The sequence below is a fragment of the Labrus mixtus genome, chromosome 4 (assembly GCF_963584025.1).
Source record: "Labrus mixtus chromosome 4, fLabMix1.1, whole genome shotgun sequence".
Classification (NCBI taxonomy): domain Eukaryota; kingdom Metazoa; phylum Chordata; class Actinopteri; order Labriformes; family Labridae; genus Labrus; species Labrus mixtus.
The window spans coordinates 31049969-31072643 of record NC_083615.1 but is presented as its reverse complement, the minus strand read 5'-3'; the positions used below and the strand labels follow the sequence as shown (position 1 = coordinate 31072643).

The 22675-nt window shown below is 38.9% G+C and overlaps 2 protein-coding genes across 3 annotated transcripts in view; both read right to left on the bottom strand.

Annotated features, from left to right (window-relative positions):
* The window catches only part of cpne2 (copine II), a 62037-nt gene extending 46166 nt beyond the window's left edge, over nucleotides 1-15871 (bottom strand). The window contains exons 1-4 of one of the 2 annotated variants that reach the window (XM_061036895.1): nucleotides 15599-15871; nucleotides 11821-12021; nucleotides 1453-1632; nucleotides 66-140 (exon numbers count right to left, since the gene is read on the bottom strand). In XM_061036895.1, coding sequence (XP_060892878.1) covers nucleotides 66-140; nucleotides 1453-1632; nucleotides 11821-11997 — 432 coding nt within the window. In that variant the 5' untranslated portion in view covers nucleotides 11998-12021; nucleotides 15599-15871. Of the gene's footprint in view, nucleotides 1-65; nucleotides 141-1452; nucleotides 1633-11820; nucleotides 12022-14867; nucleotides 14937-15598 lie in introns of those variants that run through there. The other variant, XM_061036896.1, reaches the window with a different exon arrangement.
* Nucleotides 15872-17477: 1606 nt separating this feature from the next.
* The window catches only part of nlrc5 (NLR family, CARD domain containing 5), a 47434-nt gene continuing 42236 nt past the window's right edge, over nucleotides 17478-22675 (bottom strand). The window contains exons 50-55 of the mRNA XM_061036900.1: nucleotides 21824-21907; nucleotides 21638-21721; nucleotides 21447-21524; nucleotides 21069-21152; nucleotides 19769-19852; nucleotides 17478-19619 (exon numbers count right to left, since the gene is read on the bottom strand). Of these exons, the coding sequence (XP_060892883.1) occupies nucleotides 19538-19619; nucleotides 19769-19852; nucleotides 21069-21152; nucleotides 21447-21524; nucleotides 21638-21721; nucleotides 21824-21907 (496 nt within the window). The 3' untranslated portion in view covers nucleotides 17478-19537. The remainder of the gene's footprint in view (nucleotides 19620-19768; nucleotides 19853-21068; nucleotides 21153-21446; nucleotides 21525-21637; nucleotides 21722-21823; nucleotides 21908-22675) is intronic.

Genomic DNA, 22675 nt, shown 5'->3' with positions numbered 1-22675 from the left:
CAGGACACAGAAGGGGAAAAAAAGGTTAAAGATAGTACTTCTTGTAGTGCTACTACAGTACTTACCATAATGGTTCCCTTGCCAGCTGGCTTCCCATTGGCCAAGATCAACGGTCTGTGAAGTTTCTTATTGGACACAATCTAGGAATGAGAGAAGAGAAAAAAAAATGTAACCAAGAAATGATTGGCTCATTCTTGTTTGATTTAGTAGTTTCCCACTCTTTTGACCAACAACACACTGAATAAGTTTAATGTTTTAGAAAACAGCGTGGAGGTCTAACAGAACAGAAAGGACGTTTTCCCTGGAGTGGTATGAGAAACATTGTTGTTACATACACAGGATTGCTAATCAAATCAGTACTGATAACCAGCTATGCAATCAGTTAGTCATCTTATTGTTATAAACACAGGTCAATGAGACCTTATTTGTGTTTTGTTATACGTTTTTTAAAGTTTAATATTGTAAAAGTTCAACATTTCTTCATTCAATACACCGTGCACAATAAAACTCATGAGGGTGGGGGAGGTAAGTAGGGACTTTGTTTTGTTTATAGCTGTATAAATGTAAATGAAGCAGTTAAGGTGCCACGACATGACAGGTTATAAACGTTGTAGTCTATCTTTCAAAATAATCACAAACCAACCAAAAAAAAAGCAATTTTACAAACAAGGTACCATAAAATAGAGAACAGGGTGATGCTGGAAACAGGGCAATTCACAACACTAAATGCAAAAATACCCAAACAGCAAAATACCCTAAAGTCAAGGAAAAACCTCATTAGTTGAAATAGGAGTATGGTGCTGAACAGAAGTGAAGGTTTTTAATGTAGAGCAGCATGGTTAATGAGTATCAGCTATAAGAGGACACCTGTGTCCCACTAACCTTTGGTGTATCGTACCATAACACATGTTCTTATAACACATGTACAGCTTGTATTTAATTTTAACAAAAGATTACACATAAAATATTTATTTATTTCATAATCATGGATGTACATGATTTGAGGATTAGTAGGCTGTATTATATGGTTCAAAATATCAAAGTCTACTTCACAAGACAGGTGTGTACGAGAGGTCTAAATTGCACAAAAACATCGGAAAAGTTTGGGCACTGAAACGCTGCCAATGTTTTTGTGCAATTTGGACAGTAATGTGCAATACTTGGTACTTACATCCAGCAATTACCCACTACTGGGTGCCTAGGACTTTTATTTTTGTTGGTGAGGTAACAAAACAGGTATTGATAGTTTGATTTGAAGTAGTATCATATTGTGGTTTTAAATTCTGTTTAAGTGACAAGAACTGCATGAACTGAAGAGGACCAAAGCCAAAAGTAAAAAAAAAACAATGCAAAGACTGAAATAATGGGGAGGTAACATCACAAACGTAAATACTTTTCATGGTTACTCATAGTAAAAAGATATATTTACAAAAAGAAGAAGTCATTTCATACCACTCCCAGTGTACAAATGAATTCTCCCAGGAAGTCATGTTCATAGAGCTGTGTGGCACACTTGTCTTCATCGAACATGGCAAAGCGAAGCTTCTGGATCTCCTCAAAGTGATAGTCCACCTGAAACTTCTTTCCAAACACTGGGTTCAAGTTGTTCACAGCGGTCTCAGTGCGGCAGATCTAAAACACAAGAAACAGGTGGAGAACAAACAAATGTGATTCCAGCAGATTATGGTAGTAGCAGTGCATGAAGTCCAACTGTTAGGTTTACTGGGAGGCAGTTGGTGCTTAGAGATTGCCAGTTCAAGGCGGGACATTTAAGCCCGTGTTGAGCCTCGTCTGCAATGTGTAACACATACAGGCAGCATATGTGTTGTAAGTTTAACAACAGTATTCTTTTCAGTATTCTTTTCATTAGCACAAAACAAAAAGAAAGGGCTGCATGTTGATGCAGTGGTTAGCATCCCCTGGTCTTTTTGTGTGGAGTTTACATGTTCTCCCCATGTGTGGGTTCTCTGCCTGTACTCTTTCTTCCTCCCACGGTCAAACATGCTCATTAGTTTAATTGGTGAGTCTAAATTGCCTCTAGGTGTGAATGGTTCTCCATCTTTATATGTTAGCCCTGATATTGACTGACAACCTGTCCAGAGTGAAAACTGCTGCTCGCCCATCCAGCCATACCTTGGGAAATGTTGATTAGGTTACAGATGTATTATTGGATTATTTTGTTGATATTTGTCACAAACCATATAGAAGAAAAGTTAAAAAAAAAAAATCTAATAAACTATCTCTAACTGTGTCACAAGGTGTCAGAGCGTTTAGCTAAAGACAGCCCAGGGTGTGATGAAAGTAAACTAGTGATATTAACCCACATGGTGAATATAGCTGAAACAGAGAACTAAAGAAAAAGCAGGCCAAAAGGCTCAGCAGAGTTGCAGAGTGGCCTGGTATTGATTTCAGCACAATTGAAAACCATGCTTCACAAAAGTGCAAACAAAAATGATTGACTGTTCTCATCTACTTTTCTAAAATTGGTTTAGCTTTAAGGTACTATTAGTGAAATACTTCTCATGTACCCAATAGGTATCCCTGACAGTAGCCAGACAGATCAGAGTTTGAGGGTGTCACTAAGTGCACTGTCAGAGTCCTGTTTTTTTTTGTTCTGGGTCCTCTGAACCGGGTAGTTGGATGACTAATACTGACTGGGCGTGCTACTCTCCAGACTGACTCACACAGAACACTCTGAACAGTGTGTTTATCCACCATTAGATGAGGTCAGTGCATGGCTGTCACCATTCCTGAATTATACAGAATATAAATGTAACTTTTGAATGATACACCAGAGCCAGCCATGAAATCCTAGCACTTAGCTACATCTCTTTTCCAGTTTGGCAGTGGTCAAACAAAGCATTTTACCTTCTTTATTTTATTATTTTTTACTGAATTGTGACATGTTTTTCTTTTGTCCTGTGGACACCAGTGTTGCTGAATGTGGTGAATAAAATAATAAACTTATCAGTGTCATTATTGAGTTGGCATTGAATTTTGATCAGACATTCTCATCATGTCAAATTTTTACTTTGTCCAACAGTTTGTCTTACAACTAAATACCTGCAAAACAAAGGAAGAATGTGCAGCTTTTTGATCCAGTAGATGTCGCCCTTGAGCACCAGCATGAAACCAAAACAAACAGCTGTATGGCGATACCTCCGCCATACTGAAGCCTCCACTTTCCTCCAGCGACACACCGCCAACCCACCTCAACTCAAGTTCGCACAAAGGCGTTTAGCGCATGCGGGCAGAAAAAATTGTCCTTGGCTGCTATTGCCTGTGGCCTGAATGGTTGTGTTAGCAAGCTCATTTTAGTACACTTTAGTTAGCTCGTAGCTTCACATTGCAGGTACAATTCACGGAATGACAGTGATCTAAAAACGCTTACATGACATTAAAATAAGCTGTGAGTATGTTATTCTTCTTTTTCTAGTTCTTGACTAAAATAGATTTTTATTTTTTTTATTTCATGCTCAAGAGAAACTTACATTAAAGGCTTTATATGTGATTTTTTGATCCAGCAGATGTCGCTCTTGAGCACCAGCATGAAACCAAAACAACTTGCGCTGCATTGTTGTCTTAGCATGCTAATGCTAGCAATCTTTATTATGCTCGTATCTTCACACTGCATGTAAATTTACCTGAAATGAGCGTGATCTAGAAACACAGTTAAGCAGTGAGTACAGTATGTTATTCTTCTTTTCTCTAGTCCCTCAATTAAACAACTTTTATACACGAGGGGAGGAGTCAGCCGGCCGTCCAGACGATGTAAACAAAGTGAAGATATGACTCTGAAAACATCACAGACAGTGGGACTCGGGTGTTACACCCATTGTAGACAGTCATGACTCACAGAGTTATTTTCAGAGGATATACTTGATTTATATTACATTTAAGTGTGAAAAATCACATAGAAAGACTTTAAAATAAAGTATAATGATATATGGTCAGTTACAAAGAAAAACAGTTAAGAGAAAGAAAGGAGTGAAGATAGTGAAATATGATGGTTAATCATGTCCTGGAAACAGAAGGTATGAGGCTGATATACACTCATACAGCAGTTAATATCTGCACAATTCATATAAAGTGATGATCAAGTTTATACATATACAAAAGTTGTAACTTATAGTGTAACAAAGCCAGAGTATAGGGTCAGGACTGAAACAGCTTTTATATGTAAGCAGAGGTGTCGGCCATCCCATCCATGTATAGCCAGGGGCCCGTTTCTGAAAGAAGGTTCAACAACCCCTCAGTGTTCAGCGCGTGCAACATGACGATAAAAAGCCAACATTAATGGAGCCCCGATTCTACGATTCACCATGGCAACAGGCTCTGACAACAACAAAGCCAGTCATGAATCAAAGATGTATTTAAATAGAATACTTGATTTCTGCTGTATTTATGCATAGAATATTGCACACTATGCTTAAAAGCTGCAACTTTCTATTTTGGGCCTATAATCAAAAGTTGTCTTGTACACACGAGCAACTACAATGGTGTACATAGTGAACACACTTGCTTAACATAAGCATCGTAATGTTGGCCAGTAAACAGCTGCACTATCCATGAATAGTTTTATTCTGCTATTGTGCAGCTAGACTGTTTCCTCTGGGTAACTTTGGAAAATAAACACCACTTTACCCTTTTTAACCTGTCCAATAGAAATGGAAAATATCCACCGTTTAGTGTGATTCAATGTTTTCACTGTGTAAATGCGTCAGATATAAGGTATCTTTATAAAATGTACCTTTTGTGTGCCGCTTCAGAAGTGCTTATGCATATCTTCCATTTTCTTAGCTTTGAACATTGTTAGACCTGGAAAAAGGAGGCTGTGGACAGAGAGTACTTCGAAGAGAAAAGGGCTTTTACTTCAGCCTGCGAACAGTGCTTACAGCTCTTATCCATCTGTCTGACTCATGAGTGGAGAGCAAAGAAGAATGGCTGCACTTTGGCTTAAAAACTGATATCACTAAGGCGTCATTGCAGCCTGCCAGGCTGGAGTCCATGTCTCATATTTGTGCCTCTGTGTATTCGAACCTGGCTCACTAGACCAGGGAATAAATCAGACCTTTGTGCAATCCTCTTCTGACTTCTTTTATATGCGTCCACGTTTACTATCAAATAAATGAGACAAAAATAGAAACTAACAAAACAGGCGACTGAAGCAGACACTTTCCTCTGGGATACTAACGGTGCAGTAGAACAATATGAAGAGCTGCAACAATGGCCCCCCAAGGCTGCAAGATCCAGAATGACTTAAGACTTCACTTGAAGAATAAATATCACATAAATTCAACAACATCCCACAACCATCTGTTCTTTACATATGAGTGAAACAAATGTCTGATTCAAATACATGTTGAATATTTAGCAGTTATTTAGGGTTGGGCATTGTTTACTGGACAACACAAGGTCCTGGGGGGTTATTCTAGGAATCAGGATTTTTGGTTATTGAGGTAACTTTAGGGTTAACTCTGAGTTTTCAGGACTACGAGGAGGGTTCACTTCATACCGAGGTGTACCAACATGGTAACTTGTGCCGAACACCAAACTTGCTCCAGATTTCAGGTTTTGTTCAGGATTAGAGCTCAACCTGTATGAGACAGCATCTATTGACCAATCAGATCTCTTGATTACAGAAGTCTGCGCGCTGATCGTTAGAGGAGGATGTGAGAGACACCGTCAAATCACTTTACCTTTCCTGTATTAAAGTAGTAAGCACTGAAGCTTACTACTTTAGTACTTAAAATATGTTTTCATGTTATTTCTTATAAGCCTGTATAAGAATATTTGTCTCAAACTTTCAGACATTCCACATGTGAAAAAATAACTAATCTTTTTAAGGACCAATATGTAAGACATCTACCGAATTAAATCATAAAATGACCTTACTATATCATCAGACATTAAGGAAGGGTTAGGACCTGTATGTCCAACTCCTAATTTTCAATTCCGGTCCTGAATGGACTGCATTTGTTTTGACCACAGAAGGTAGCGGTTTTAAGGCACCCCAACACAGCCTTTTGGATGCCACTCGTAAACTGGGTTTTCAGTGATGGAAGCGAGCAAGAGAACTGGTTCAGATATAACTGATTCTACCCGACCTAATAAGCCTCGTCATATTTTTTAATAAGCTCCCTGACCAGGTACAGTATGTGGTAAAACTAGGAAAAATGTTGGAAAAGCTTTTGAAAAAATAGAGAAAGACTAGAACGCAGAAAGGTTTCAAGACCTATGTAGAGCAGGCTAAACACTGAAGCTTCAGTGTCCGCGAGATGGCAACCTGCGTGCACATCGACTCTAATGGAGGGACGGAGGCAGACAGCTCTCTACAATGTTTTGTGTCAGAGTTACATACTGGTCTTTTAAGAAAAGAAACAGGAGTTATTATATTCATATTCATATTTACAATGGTGATATTATTTGCCTTAGTTGGCACATTCATAAAGCTGGCGGCTAAATTGTTCTTTGTATGGATTATGTGTTTAACTTCTTCATATTTGTATAATATCATAGGTTACACTGATTTTGTAAAATATGACTTGATTGGTTGACCACAGACTCCTTCATGATCATAATTATATGAAGCTAGCAACATCAGTGAAACTTTGGGTGAATTTATCAAGTTGATAACCAGCTTCATGTGATTGTTAAGTGTGATCTCCTCTGACAGGGTGATCCAGAAGATACCCTAGGTATGTTGAACTCGCTCCGTAGTACAACCCCCCCTGGTAGGTTTGTAATACACCACCGGACACCTACATGTTGAGACGGTTGAGACGATGAATAATTGGGTTGAGTCTGAGTGGTTTAAAAGACTGAGAAGATGCTGTTAAAAAAAATTAATCACTTGGAAAACACCTGTAGCTCCCAAACAATTACATAATTAAAAAGTCAGGTAAAGGGAAGCTATTGCAGCAGCTTGTGCTCACTTTTTATTTTGGCTCTGTATGGGAATGCCAACACAACCAGCTCTGGCATGTAGGCATTCAGAAACAAAATGTAGAGGAGGACCAGAGTGCAGATAACTTAAAAACACATAAAAGGCGAAACCCAGGGATACTTCTTGAAGTTCCAAAACAAAAATCAACAAGAAGAAAACCAAGAGCCCATGGTCACGCTTGGGTAATCAGACACAGTTGAGACCGGTGTCACAGGTGAAGAAAATCAGGGCAAACAAAATGGAGATACACCAAGGATTATCAACAGAAAAATATGCATGACACAGAGATGAGGATACAAATGACAAAATAAAACAGGAAATCGAAAACTAGGCAAAAACAACAAGAAACAAACAAACCAAACAAGAGTCAACAAAAATCTCATATTATCACTTTAAAAGTTATGGTTGAGTTACCGGCAAAAAGTCCTTATTTTAAGTCATATTTTTTTCACCCAATGGATGTCAGTCAACTAAACTTAAACTGTTTAATACTTAATGTTAAATGTTAAACTTTGTACATTTGCCCCTGGTGCTCTGCAGATAGTATGTATGTATTCAAAGCAACAACAAAACGTGCCGTCCGTATATGAGGCTGATGACAGCAGTGGAAGTAAAATCAATCAAATCAGACAAGCACATCCCTAAGTGGGTGCTGGTTCCAACAACACAAATAGGTAAAGAGAAGCAAACAAGATCCGCACACCAAGGAGCTCTTGTTTTAAGGATTTATTGATAAGTGCTGTTTGGAGCCAACATGCTCTTCCTCAGACTACTAGTCTGCATGTTGGCTCCAAACGTCACTTATCAATAAATCCTTAAAACGAGAGCTCCTTGGTGTGTGGATCTTGCTTGCTTCTCTTTAGTTAGCAGTGGAAGACAAACATAACCGTGAAATTGCATCAAGCAAACACAATACTCTGCACAGCTTCTAAAAACTGCAGTGTGCAATTAGAATATTTACAAATGGTACAATACAATACTTTATTGTCCACCAGAGGGAAATTTGTTGTCACAGCTTTGTACAGTTGGTACACAGGTACATACTGTATATGATAACATAATAATAATCCTTGCTCTCTGCTAGGATGTGATTTTTTTATCCCCATTGATTTGGGCATGCCTGTTGTTAATCTTCATCAATGTGAGTTCTCACTTACAGTGCTACATATCTGAGTCAATCACACGAGTTGAGATAAGTACGAGGACTTGGTGTTAGGAGAGTAAAAAATAGCCCAAGAAGTGTGCTAACTTGGTGCCATGTCATTTGCATAGCTGGGTTTCATAATTCTTTAAGCCTATAGTGTTATTTAAAGCCTCTCTAACACCAGTCTTAGCTGATATTTCTTTCCATCAAACCTTTTTTTCATTCTCTTTCTGTTCATCTCACTTCATTTTCTCTCCATCTCTTCTGGACCTTTCCTTTCACGTCTCTGATTTCCCCCTCACCCTCTCTCACACCTCCTCACTCTCACACTTTTACCCTGTCATTCTCCCGATGGAGCCAGCTGCTTCTCACACTTCCATCTCACAGGATAAAAAGACAGAATGAGAAAGAGAGGGGAAGCGTCACAACACAAATGAGGGAGACAATCATGGGAGAGAGAAAACAAAGCGAACAGGAGGGGATCAGAGAAAGTGAGGAAGCTGAGATGTGAGAGAAAACGGCGAGCTGTGGATAATATCCGAGAAAAGGTTTGGGCCTCATTTCGCCTTCTTCATCGCTCCCTCACACCAGGAGTGCTTAGCTTTTGTTTCCCTTGCTGTTACCATAGTAACTGTTGGTAATTTCACATCGGAGCCACATGCCCTGCTGACCGTCAGCTAGCTAGAACCTGAGGCACTCGCCTACACAGACACACACAAGGACAGACAGACACACACACACACACATACACACACACACACAAAAGCCAGCTTGCCCTGTTGACCACTGTTTGCTACAGAAAAGCCTTGAGGCAGCAGCCTACACACACCAAAACTTCATCACCATGTTCCCGTGGAGCAGCCTCAACTCGGTGCTTGTGTTTTTCTTTTTCTGCACCATGAGAATGTGGTACATCAAACACTTTCATCACATGTTGTGTTTTCAATTAGAGAAAGCTCCCAAACAAGAAAAGAAAAACTGCTTTAAAATCGTATCTATTGACTCATGCAGGGCTTTCCTCCAGATCTGTAATGTTCCAGATAATTTTAGTTTAAAGTGGACATATTATCCCCCTTCTCCACCTTTTCAAACAGTCCCCTCTGGTCTAAATGAAACATCTGTGCTGTGCTTTGGTCAAAATATAACATGAATCAAGCACCAGAGGAGGTTTGTGACCCTGTATAAACCAGCTCTCTCAGAACGCTCCGTTTTGGTGTGTGTGTCTCTTTAAATGTAAAGAGCCCCCCCTGAGTTTTCCCAGTAGACATCACTCCTCTGTAGCGAGAATAAAAATGGCGGACCTGCGCAAATGTTTTGTTCTAGATTGGGGGTGGAGTCCATGGGTGGAGATATCAGGGGAGGGGGAGGGGATTTTTTTACCAGAATCCCACTTGTGACATCACAAGGAGAGCACATTAGAAACAGAGCATTTTTCTCTGTGTTGTAAGACTTATGCAGACCACAAACAAAGGACTGGATGGGTTTATTTCACATTTTGTGGTTCAGTAGACACTCAGGTTACCCAAATATATGTTCAAAAACACTGTAGAAGAGGATTTATCATAATATGTCCCCTTTAAAATTTCTGGTTCTGATTTTAATGTGCTTATTCATCTTGGATTATTATATCATGGCTTATTCTTCGATAGTAGCTCGAGCACATGTTGGGCCACAGGTTTAATAAAGCCTTGATAACATGTCGGTCTATCAAATGCCCAAAAAACAGTTGCCACACCACAAAGAAAAAATCATCCATGCATAATGGGAAGAAAGCTTGCAGTGTCAGTCCTGGTTATGGCTCGCACTACTCAGTCAGCAAGATTCTCCCATTAATTAGCTTAGCGTTCAACAAACCTCTTAAAAACACTGGAATATTGCCCTGTAATTTTTTAACCTAGTACCAAAAGTTTCAGTGTACAACTTGAACACCTGTTTTGCTTTAAGCGCTTAAATGAAACTTTTTCAAACACAATGAATTTAACACTAATGTGTACGGTTCTTTGTAGGGATGCAACGGTCTGCTCAGCCATGTTGACTAACATCAGCTCGTTGCATGCACTGATGTGGCATGCACTGATGTAAGTAGCTGACATTTGTCTGTTGTGTCACATCAAGTTAACGCTGGCAAGCTTGTATACCTAACTCCTGATTTAGAGTCAAGTTTTTGTATATAGAGGAGAATAAGTTATTTTGTTGGACATGCTCATTTGTCTTGTGTTTTATTGGCAAACATGAACAGCGGTGTGGGAGTCTTACATCGTCTCCTGGAAAGATGAGACATGCAGATTGTAAAATATGTTCAATCTAAAATACATCAAATCTCAAAGCTCATTTAAAAAACCGACAAAAAGAATTATGAAGAAGTCGTGAAAAAAAACACAATGGGTACTGGAAACAGCAATCAGCAACACTGTTATTTCAAAAAACTGCATCAGTATCGACCTTGATTTTCTAAACTGGAGCGCTTTTACTTCTTTACTATTTGGATCCTTTCCAAATTAATTTTTTAAAGCACATTTTAAACAACAGTTGACCAAAGTGTTGTCCAATCAATCGTGCATTTTCATCACATGTTATGAGCTCTTGACTGATTATATTGTTGAAGTTTGTGTGTTTGTGTTATCTTTATGTATTCGACTTCAAGTTCTGCTTTTATTGAATCTGATTTTACTGTTGATGTTGTCCTTTGTTTCTGGCGTCTTCTCTGTGCTCCTGTTGAAAAACAAGTTCCACTTGTGGGACAATAAAGAGAATCTGAACCTGAATAATACCACAAAACTAACACAACAAAAAAACCTAATCTAAAAGTTTGAACTCTTTCTAAAAAAATGTGTAGCACTTATACTACTCTTTTTTCCCAACTAATTTCCTCAGGGAAGGCTTTAATTTAGTAATCCATAAAGGAGCGCTATCCTCATCGGACCCCATTCCCTAAATTTGGTGGCCAGATTAGATGTTTTTTTCCTCAAATGTAAACAAAAGCTGTATCAGAGGAGGTTATGAAAGCTGCCTTCATTATTGACTTTCTGTCCCCTCAAATATCAGCGTGAATTCATGTGTCAGAGTAGTCCAAAATTCAGCTCTTCATGGAGCATTCACTCAGATTAACCTCGCCTCCTTGAGTGGACCCACTAATTGAAGCCATTTCTTTAGTATTAACTGATTTCAGTGTGAAATTTCACAGCAGACACGGACAGAACATGCGATCCCCCACAGTGAGCATCCCAGCTAGAAACCGAGCCAGTAGACAAAAACACAAAGACCTCAATGTTTGTGTTAAAAAAGATTTCAGTTTCCAGGATTAGAATGTCACACTAAGAGATGTTACAACATCCTACTGGGCTGGGTATGCTGGGGCACATTGCAGATGGTCAAGACGGCATGAGTTTGGATCTCGTTCACAGAATACACTTTCTGCAAACTTACACAACAAGCAAACAATATCCTCTGCTCCCTCCTCTGTTGAAAGCGCCAGCTCTGTCGATGTTACCTTGAAAGCACCTCCAACACTTTGACAAATGTGAGAGTATTTTTACTTCTGGCTCCCATTTATCCTCTCCACTTCACCTCTCTGCTCAGCATGAGAGGCACCAGACATGTGTTTGACTCCTTGTTGTCTGGGCAATAATCTATGATCTCCCTGTTCTCCTCATTCTGACATTTTATCCTCATCCTTCCTGTTTTGTTTAGAAAAAAACAGCATACAACCCCCCCATCTCTCCAACCTTACCTCCACCCAGTTACCCTCCACCTCATGGAAGAGAACACAGAACGGGTCCGACTTGGAGGCTACATCTCGGTCCAGCAGGCTGGATGCAGTGACAGACAGCTCCACCCGAGTGACGCAGTGCTGAGGTGCAACACTGCGCGTCTGGCCGTCGGTGGCCGAGCCCAGAGTGTAGGCCATGGTCTGAGGTCAAAGATATTCACCCTTGAGCAAAAAAAAAAAGACAGAGAAATAATTTAAATACAATTTAGTTTCAGTGCATCCCACACAGCCTCCCACATTGGCTGTTTCCTGGCTGAAATTGTCTGGCCTTTAAATCTATGAACAGTAGAGATACACACATTTGGATTTTTAGTTCTGCTGGCTGAAAGTACTCTGAAGAATAGAGACAATTCCTTAGTTTGAGTATAAATGTGTTAAAGACAACAGAAATATAATTTAAAAGAAGGTAGGCCTACGTTACTTGATCATTGGAATAATCATTAATAACCTTTTTGATTATATTGAAGAAATCATTTACCATTAACCATGTAGATCACCATGACTACAAACTTCATGCCTTTTTTAATCTCGCCTAGTCACAGGTGGTTTCTACTTTCTACTATGGTCACCAGCTAAAACCACAGCCATGCTAAAAGCTCTGTGAAACTACACCTGTCACGTTACTGCTTTAAAGCTGCATGCATAAATATGCAAACATGCTTATCTTTCTCAGGTAAATGATTCAATATGTCAAGAATCTGAGACTAAGTCTTAGGCATGCCAAAACTTTTAAGCAGCATCCATAAAAAACAATGAAGGATGAATGTCATTGTTTTATAGGTTTAAAGTATTAGAGCTGTTTACAGGAAACATTTCAACATTGATACAATGCCAATTATTTTCTAAAATCACTGCTTATCAACAGAAGACGACACAGTGTGAAGTGAGAAATGCTCAAAAGGTGATAACATTAAACTCATGTGTGAAAGGTCTGAAACCCTGAAACATATAGTTCAGTTTTATATTCAACTTAAACAACTGCAATTCTCACATTTAACAGAAACAATGTAATTTAGCATTTAAAAAAAAACATGTAGTTATTACTATTGTGAATAATTACACCTGCACCAATTCCTTTTGTTGAGGTACTGTATATACTCACATTTAAACCTGATGATGTTACTGTATATAAAGTCAGGAGTTCACCTGAAACTGAAAGGAAAACTTGATATACTAAAAAGTGGACTGAAGGGCTATTACAACATAGATTTGTAGTCTGGGCATTGACTTGTTTTGTAAAATGAAGCTCTAGTGTAAGTTCAGTCAGGAAGACTTTATAATTGCTGTCTTTCTCATTCTTCCCTTCTTGAACGCTCACTCAAGTTTCCGCTGTCATTGGATAATCAGCTGTCTCTTCAGTGGTACTCATCTAACCAATCACATGGCGATGCGCCCTCATTTTCAACCTATCATCGTTCTACTCCCCTTTTAAGAATTATTCTTTCTCTGCCTTTAGTTCCTTCATGTTGATGTTTTGTGCGCCCCTCCACCTCCCCGTCACCGCCTGCCTTGGTCGCAGAATCATCATCCATCAATTCTTCACCCATCTGGTCTCATCAAGTCATCAGCTTCACCACCACCAGTGATCTGGACTCCATGGGGGGGGGGTTATTCTGTACATTCTCCAAAAAAATTACCCACCCCATAGAGTCCAAGCACCAAAGTGTTTCTGTCAAGTCACATTTCCTTGTTATTCATTGTAACAAATAGTTTCCTTAATTCACTCATATCTCCTGATTGAACTACCTAGAAACTATACTGTGAATGTCCAAAGGACCAGGATTCACTTACAATGTTAAAAGGCCTTATATGTGATTTTTTGATCCAGCATGAGCACCAGCATGAAACCAAAACAACTCGCGCTGCATTGTTGTGTTAGCATGCTAATGCTAGCGATCTTTATTTTGCTCGTATCTTCACACTGCATGTAAATTTACCTGAAATGAGCGTGATCTAGAAACACAGTTAAGCAGTGAGTACAGTATGTTAACTTTTATACACGAGGGGAGGAGTCAGCCGGCCATCCGGGCGATGTAAACAAAGTGAAGATAGGACTCTGAAAACTCTGAAAACATCACAGACAGTGGGACTCGGGTGTTACACCCATTGTAGACAGTCATGACTCACAGAGTTATTTTCAGAGGATATACTTGATTTATATTATATTTAAGTGTGAAAAATCACATTAAGCTTACTTGCCATAATCAAAGGCCTGTCACTGGTCAGCATCAGGCCAAAGTATCCTCCTACATCATACTGTTACTGTGTAACGAGCTGCACTGCTCCATACATGATGGATAATTATGATGTAAATATGACAGGATGATGGCTGGTGTCCAGGATCTATTTTCTTGTTAGGGGTTTGATGTAGGCTACCTTTCACTTCAAAGGAGCATGTGTGTGTTAACACGTCATTTTTTTGTATCTGTTGTCAGGCGGAGTGAGCAAATCCCTCGAGATATCAGTAGTACTCAGAGGAAGGTAATTACGATACAATGCGCAAAGATAATTTTATATTTGAGCTTTTTTCACAGGGAACATTAAAAAGAAAATTAAAGGAATAGACAAGAGGCAACTTACTAATAAATCACTCTTAAAGTAGGTTTTACAACTCCACTGAATCCAGATTCATAGAACTACTGATGCTTAAGGGGTTAAAACAAAAACCCTCTAAAGAGGAATAACACAGAGCAATAAACTGCATGCTGATTGTGAGCTCGGCCTTGGAAATGCAGAATAGCCCTTGGGTAGGTCTTTAGCTGCCCCCAGGAAGTACTAACGATATCAGTACTGAACATTATGATACAATAACACACACACACACACACACACACACACACACTTACATAGCAACCACAGCACCTATTGAATGTAAGCCTCGGGCAAAGAGGTGAGAAAAAGACATAAATAAACCCACACATTTCTATCTTCACATGTTGAGTCTGAGCATGTTGGTAACATGTTGTTCTTAGACATGACGCTTTAATGACAAATAAACAGCACGGTACCTTGTCTCCATAAAGGTGGTTTTGTTGTCAAAGCGGCAAAGTAGAAGGATGCTGTCTGTTGCTAAGATACTAATGTGTGCTCCCCCCCACCCCCCTCTGCTCCTGTGATGTCACACTGCTAGTGTTGATGTGCTGAAAATGCCAGTGCAATATCTTCATTCATTTACTCAGTCATTCAGAGGGGACCAAAAGTTTGTTGTGACTGGCTTTACATTTTTTATTTGACTCCTGGCTGATGAGTTTGGACTACATTACTGTTTGTACTTTCACACTGAGTTCATACAAATAAGAGACACAAACTCTCAGTTTGCACCATATAGTAGACACTTCTTACACAGCTTACATGGGCTGTTACAATGCACCAGGATGAACACTTCTGTGAAGCTTAAACATTTTCCAATAACTGTCAAATATGTCAATGCTCTTAAAGCAAGCAGCCCCACAGCCAGGAAACAGGTCAAAACAGTCAAACAAAAACTCCCTTCACATGCACTCAAAAACACCTCTGATGTTTGACCCGCGTGTTGTTTTGGTCAAATGCCACATCCTTAACAACCTCCTTTTCCTGTTTTTAACCTCATTATCCAGCACGTTGTGGCTGCAGTGACATTTTGAAAACTGAGTTTGTCTTGGTAGCCCCTCACTATTGTTCTAACAAAAATAACTAAATGTCTAATCTTATCACATGACAATTAAAGACATAAAACCGTCACAACTAATGTCACTCTCACCTTAGAAGATGACGTCCAACTTCTCCGCTTTTAGTTGAATACAAAATGTAATAGGCTACACCGCACGATGAGGAGTAGTAAAATCCGAAAATGTATTTTTTTTTTTTCTACAAAAAAGTGGAAACTGAAGTTGCTTGTGTCATTTTCATCCCGAATATTCTGCGAGGCGCAACAGTGTATGGACGTAAATCATCCTTGAAGCCACCTGGACTCTGCTCTCTCTGCCTTTGCAGCGCGGCTTGATGGATGGAGCGTCGTAAAGCCAGCTGCATTTAAATCCCGACCGGAAGTACAGCGAGTTCACTTACAAAATAAATGCAGCATTGTCAAGCAGATGCATAGCACTTCCGTTTGACGAGTTAGAGCCAGCTGTCAGATACTTGAATTGTATACCTACCCTGTGTAGGCCTACTTACATAATATTTACATATGTTGTTTGACCATCATCACACCCTATGTGATTTTTTTTTATTTTCAGAAGATCACATTTTACATTATGTAGGCCTGCCTTTCTTTAGTAGGCCTATGTTTTGTAACGTCTAACATGGGAAATGGATCATTCATCTAGCACTCTCTTGTGGCTAACACAGGTATTACATTTGAATTGAATTGATATATTTAATATAGGGACAACGCAATTTAACATAGTTTCAATACAAAGCATGAAACTGATGTGCTGCATAAAGAGTATACAGCTATTGCTAATTTCCAACTCAGGTCCCTAGTTGGGCCTTTTCAGTTTCAAGCCATTTAATGGCTTTACTTTACCTCAGGTGGAAAGTTTTTTCTTCCATATTATCACTGGTTTAAAAATCAAAATGTGTTAAAAGAGGCACAGAAAAAAAGTGATTAATGAAAGGTGTTGATTATTACATTCTACCTTAAAGTAGCTTTGGCACTTAATAGCCTACATTTTGTGGGTAAAAATATGTTTCCCTTTTTTAAATAACCTAGTGGAAAAAAGTGGTAAATGTGAATTTTAATAGCTAGAGTTAAACTTCAACTTTATTATTATTATTATCCTGAAGGAAATTAGATCTTCAGAAAGCATCAAGACACACAACGGGTACACAAAAGATAACATCAGAAACACAGAAAATCCACAACTCAAGAGAAAAGCAGGTACTCCAACCACACTGAGCCAGAGGCTGAAACAATTCAGACACAGCACAGAAAAGTGCGTTAAGTTAAATAAAGTCCTGTGCTGTCAGAAACATAAATAGTTACGGTATATCATACCACTGCACAGCAAGCACTGGGATTTCAAAATGTATGTTAAACTGCTACCTGGGGTCTACATAACATGTTGCTATGAATCACACCCTGTCACTTAGAAACATCACTTTAGCTTGCCATTGACTGCACAGACTGTCCTTATTGTCCAGTATACTTCTATTTACACATTTGTAAACCAGTCGTGTTTACCTCTTATTTTATTTCTATTTATCTTGTCTATTCTGTTTATATCTATTCTTATCTACTTTGCGTTTGTGCAAGGCCCAAATTTCCCCTCTGCAAATCAATAAAGTATTATCTTACCTTTTTTGGTCAGATACAAGAAAACAACTTTATTGAAACATTTGTGTTGTGCAGTGGTTTCAGTCACAGACAACCAGACATTACACCAGATTACTGTGGTTAATGTGACATGTATTCATTTGCACCTGTGAATCCCAAATACACTAAAGGAACTGGATCTGCTGTCTACTGTATTTGCACTACTAATCTCAACCACAAGGGGGTGCCAGATGAATTTACAGTATGAATGGCAGCACTGTGACCGTCTTCAGACACAGCTGTTAGTTCACTTCAGCTGCTCTTGTTGGCATCAGTAAGAATAAAGTCCTTGTTGATGTTGAAGGGAAAAAGGGAAACGATCTACTCTCAGAACTTAAAGTTTAATCCAACAAACCCGATGAACTTCTACTCATGTGTTGCACTTCATTTTAAACGAGAAGTCAGTGGTGTTAGGAAAAGAACATTTAAAGTACAAAACAAAACTCAGACACAAACTGTTAAAAGTCAAAACTGAAAAATAAATTAGCCACAAAAACAGAACCACAAAACATCTCTGCGTACGATACGTAGTCCTTGCAGAGATTACAGTGTACCAGATCTTGTTAAAAAAACAAAAACATAATTAAATTCAGGAAACTTAGAAACACAGCTAAAATCGATAACTTAAAAAGAATAATTTGATGACTTCTTCCATGAGAACAGCAGAGATAAATATGCAAACCTGATAAGAGACCACAACCTGGGAGGGGAGTCCCCCTTGTCTTCCTTTGCTGTGTGTGTGTAGTTTGTTGTGTTTTCACTCTTGTGGTCTCTCATTATTGTAAACACTAAACAGTGCAAAGTGACTCCGCGAAGTAGAGTCTGCATAGAATGTCACTCTATCTGGGAATTCTTGATACATTGGCCTCTAGGTCCACTGCGGTGCGTGTTGGCAGGAGTAACAGTGACAGCGTGAAGAGAGACTATAGAGGTGGGTCTATGAGGCAGAATGAGCTATGTGGGTTATTCCTGCTATCTGCTAACTCTCAACGTTCCACTTGACCACTGAAATCCACCCGTCTTCAGAGAGATGCATCATACTTACATGCAGCTCCCAAAATGAACACATTTTATCATCTAAAACATAAAAAGAGTCTCATACAGGCTCAGATATCTAGTCTGGCTAATTCAACATAAAACACTTCCATATGCATACCAGTCGATTATCCTTTTGTGTTTGTTTCACCAAAAGCAGCTGTGAAACCCCATACACTAGTATAATATTCATAAATCATGAATATAAAATTAAGTCCTGGAGCATTATCTCCTCGATCAACATCTCCTTGAGGGAAATTAACTTTGACCTTTTGGGCAATTTTGAAACCTAATATTAAACCTCCGTTTGTAACTGTTTTACAAAAGTGTTGTATTTATTGTATTATTTTTTCGAGCTCTCTTTAGAACTCATTTCAGTAAATTTTTGACATTTTCTTACCGTCTAGTATTTCCTTTTTCCTTTTAATTGTCCTCTAATCCTGGAATGACTCTCTATCATTGTAAATGAGGCTACCTCCTTAATGCTCTCTGGAGTATAAACAAAGGTTGAATTAATTTGTAGTTCTGTATTTTATTACTTCTATCTGCTTTGTTTCAGCTCACTCACTTCACTCTGATCTGAGTTTTCATCATTTCAATCAGGTGCAGATCGATTTTGGGGCTTGTTTTGATCATTTGTAGTCTCCAAATAACTTATAGTATCACTCAATCACAATAAACTTCTCTATAACATACTGTACGAAGTAAATTTAGTATAAATGTATGAAATCATAAGGTAACACATGATGTTGTAGGGACTTAACAGTGAGCATATGATATAAGATTCTGGCTCCTATCTGGATGCAGAAAACGGAGAGGGGTGGTGTCTGCCAGCTTTCTGTCAACACTTTTTACGCTCAACATTTGCACGTTTCATGTACTAAATACCTACACATTATAACAACATCAGTCATAGAAGTGGGTCACACTGTCATCTGATCTGCCAGATTACAGCAGTGAAACTAGAGGCCAATTAGTGCAAAGTTTTGTATAAATACATTAAAGACATTCCACTTTTCACCTGAGTGAGATAGTCCCATTAAACAGCTTTTAAAATGATCAATGCATTTCAACAGGCATGTGAACAGGCAACTTTGTACATATAAACAGTCAAACCAAATGACCTTTGTTCTATTACAGACCTCACAATAGTCGTTTACTCTTGAGTAACATCATCTGCAGTAGTTATCATGAACACCATTCAGGCTTTTTCTGTAAGATCATTCATAATAATGTTTTATGGTTATACTGAAGGACAACTTATTCTAACTCACTTAGAGGCTGGAGCATGAATGAGTGGTGGAAGTGATTCACCTGCACATTGTTATTAAGAGGATGTAATACAGATCACATGGATGAGAAGTTCAGCCTCCTGTCCTGAAGACTAAGACTCTGTGCTTCACTGGGAGTGATCTTGTTCCTCCACAGCCTGTAAAACACAGCAACAGGACATTAAATATCCCTCATGTAACACTGAACACATTGTACATGTAAACACTGTAGACTAAAGAAGAACTACAGGGTGTGTAGTAGGTGTTGTAGCTTATAACACATCCACAGGTGTCTGAAAGAGTTTACCTGATGAGCTGCAGAGCAGGACACGACTGTAAGGCTTCAAACAGGGCTTCTGCTCCAGTAACACTCACACTATTTGACTCCAGACTGGAAGAAAAGAATCATAAAAATGCTTTATTTTCTCTCATGTGTGAGAGTGTTTCTTACAAAATTAAGGAGGAACTCTGTGACCTAAACCTACATTTGATTGATTGTAATAAAGAACTTTTAAAGAAAACGAAAGAACCAGTATGTAAGATATCTACTGAATTAAATGATAAAGTGAGCTTACTATATGATCAGACATTAAGGAAACATGCTATGTTGAAGTCCTGGCTTCTCTGACAACAATGCAGCAGCCAGTATGTCCTCCTTCTAACTTTAGATTCTGCTCCTGAATGCTCTGGATTTGTTTGGACCAGAGAAGGAAGTGCTTTTAAGGCACCCCCCCACACGGCTGTTTTGGAAGCCCCTCTGTTTGTCAGATATGAGAGCAGTTATCAGGTCAAACCAACAGGTGTTGCAGCGAAGGAGAAGTGGTTCAGATAGAAGTGATTGTACCTGACCTAAAAAGCCTCTGCACGTTTCTAATAAGCTCCAACTAGGATCGATATTGGAGATGCTTTTGGAAAATAGAGAGAGGTTAGAACACAGAAAGGTTTACAGATTGAAGCAGAGCTGGTACATGGCAGCAAACATGTGCATCCACTCTAGAGAGGAGGGGTGCGGGGAGACAGCGCTCTACAATGTTTTGTATTTGGACTGCAGTACCCATTTTAAACACTAGGTGTCTGAGTTACATGTTGGTCCTTTAAACATTGATTACCTAATAAACCAAAATGAGGTGGTAAAGTTTTACTTAATTTTAAAACAACTGTGTTCAGGACTTATGACTGTTTCTCATTAAAGAACTTTCTGATAATTTCCTCTTTTAATCCATGAATTATTTTTGGTTTGTAAAAATTCATAGAAAGTGAGACACAGTTAAAACAGTTAAACAAACTGTTTCATATTTTCATTCATTACATAATCATTGGAGCATATTTCTTTCTCTATCTCTTTTTCACATCTCTTCCTGTGTCCCTGATGATTATGGGCGTTTCTTTATACAATTGTAAGTAATTACCCAAACAGAATTCATCCACTATCAACCAATCATCCTGCTGCTGTCAGATTTACTTCAGAGAAAACTCATCTTAAATAACTTAAAAAAATATATATATAATGAAGTATTGAGATCAACTTCAAGAAAGAAGGAAGAATAATAAAAAACAAAACAATAACTCTGTTAAGTGTGTGTCTGTGTGTGTTTTTTTAAACTTACTCTATAACACTCAGCCTATGACAGAGCGGCATGACTCTGGCCAGCTCCTCTGCCACGTTATCCCCACAGTTATTCCATCCCAAACTAAAGACAAAGAGAAAGAGCCAGAGTGTGTGTGACATTTTGAGACAAGCAATAACCTCCAAACATTAAGTCTCACAGGCCTCATATACCAAATTAGAAACAATCATATTTATGTACTTTGCTTCTCCTTGTTGAATTCTCTATTAGATGGATCCAATAAATGCAAGAGACATGACATGGCATTTTAATTCTTCCACAGGCACAACAATTATTTCCATTATACAGCACACTCATCCTTTCACCCTTATGTGTTTATAACACTATTTACAATCGTATCTTCATTTTTCCTCTTACCCAACATCCTGTATGAGGGGACAGTGAGCCAGACTGGAAGCTACAGCACACAGCTCTGGAGTCCCAACAGAGGTCAGACTGATATAAAAAAGCAGAAACCCATTATTCAATGTTATAATGTGAATAAGAAGTAAAAATGGTTATCTACCACAGTCCTAATCCAAAAAACACAACAAGGAGAAGAGTCTTACTGCATCTTGGTGAGGTTCTTCAGGCACATTATTGCTTTGGACAGACTCACTGACCCTTCGTATCTGATGTTGTTTTCTGAAATACTTCAGAAAAGCCACACGCATAAAGAGCATTAACCTCGGGACAAATGTGTGACAAATGTTACAGACGTTAAAGAGAGACCTGAATGTGCGCGTTTGTCTTACTCCAACACAGTGATGTGGGTCAATGAGGGAAGAACGAGGGCCATCCTAGCAGCAGTGAGGTCACCCAGACTGTTACTACACAGACTGTAAGATAGAACAAGCAGGTTCATTCTGTTATGTTATTACATATGCAAAAGACAAGATTTTTTATTTGTATTGCTCTGGACAAAAACACACAGTTTATAGAATATAATAAACAGAACAAAATACAGCTACACTTTTAAAAACTCTGCAAGCAATGACAGCATTTTGCAGAACAATGGAGTGCTCACTTGTGAAATATTAATTAAGGCCCTGTGTCCACCTTGTGTTTTTTTTTCGGGTAGAAAAGCGCTGGCTGTGCGTGTTTGCATGAAGCGTTTCTGCACGTCCATCCTGTCTCTATGACAACAGTCTGTTGACAACGGCCGCTCTATGACTGACACTGCAGTTATTTTTTACTGCATGTTTTATATTTGAGATAGTTTTTTACCCGATCGGACACGGAGCAAAGAGGATGTTGGTAAAAGACACGATCTGTAGGCTTCAAAAATATTGGGAATATCATACATTTGGAAAAGAGCGCCAGTGACATCAACAGCGCCTTCTTCTGAAAAGTTGAATAATGTCCAACTTGAGCGTTTGGAGCGGCCGCACAAAAAAGTCAGAGTGCTGGGAAGAAAAGACGCTGGGCGCTGCGCTTTTTCTTCAGGCGGCCGCCTGCTGCTGCAAACGCTCTCTCCTCATAAATTGAAAAAAAGACACTGTCGCTCAGAAAATAAACACTAGTTGGACACAAGGCCTAAGACTGAAACAATTCTTCAAATCAATGGAGCACCTCGATTTTTAAAAAGCCTGAGGCTAATCATTTGC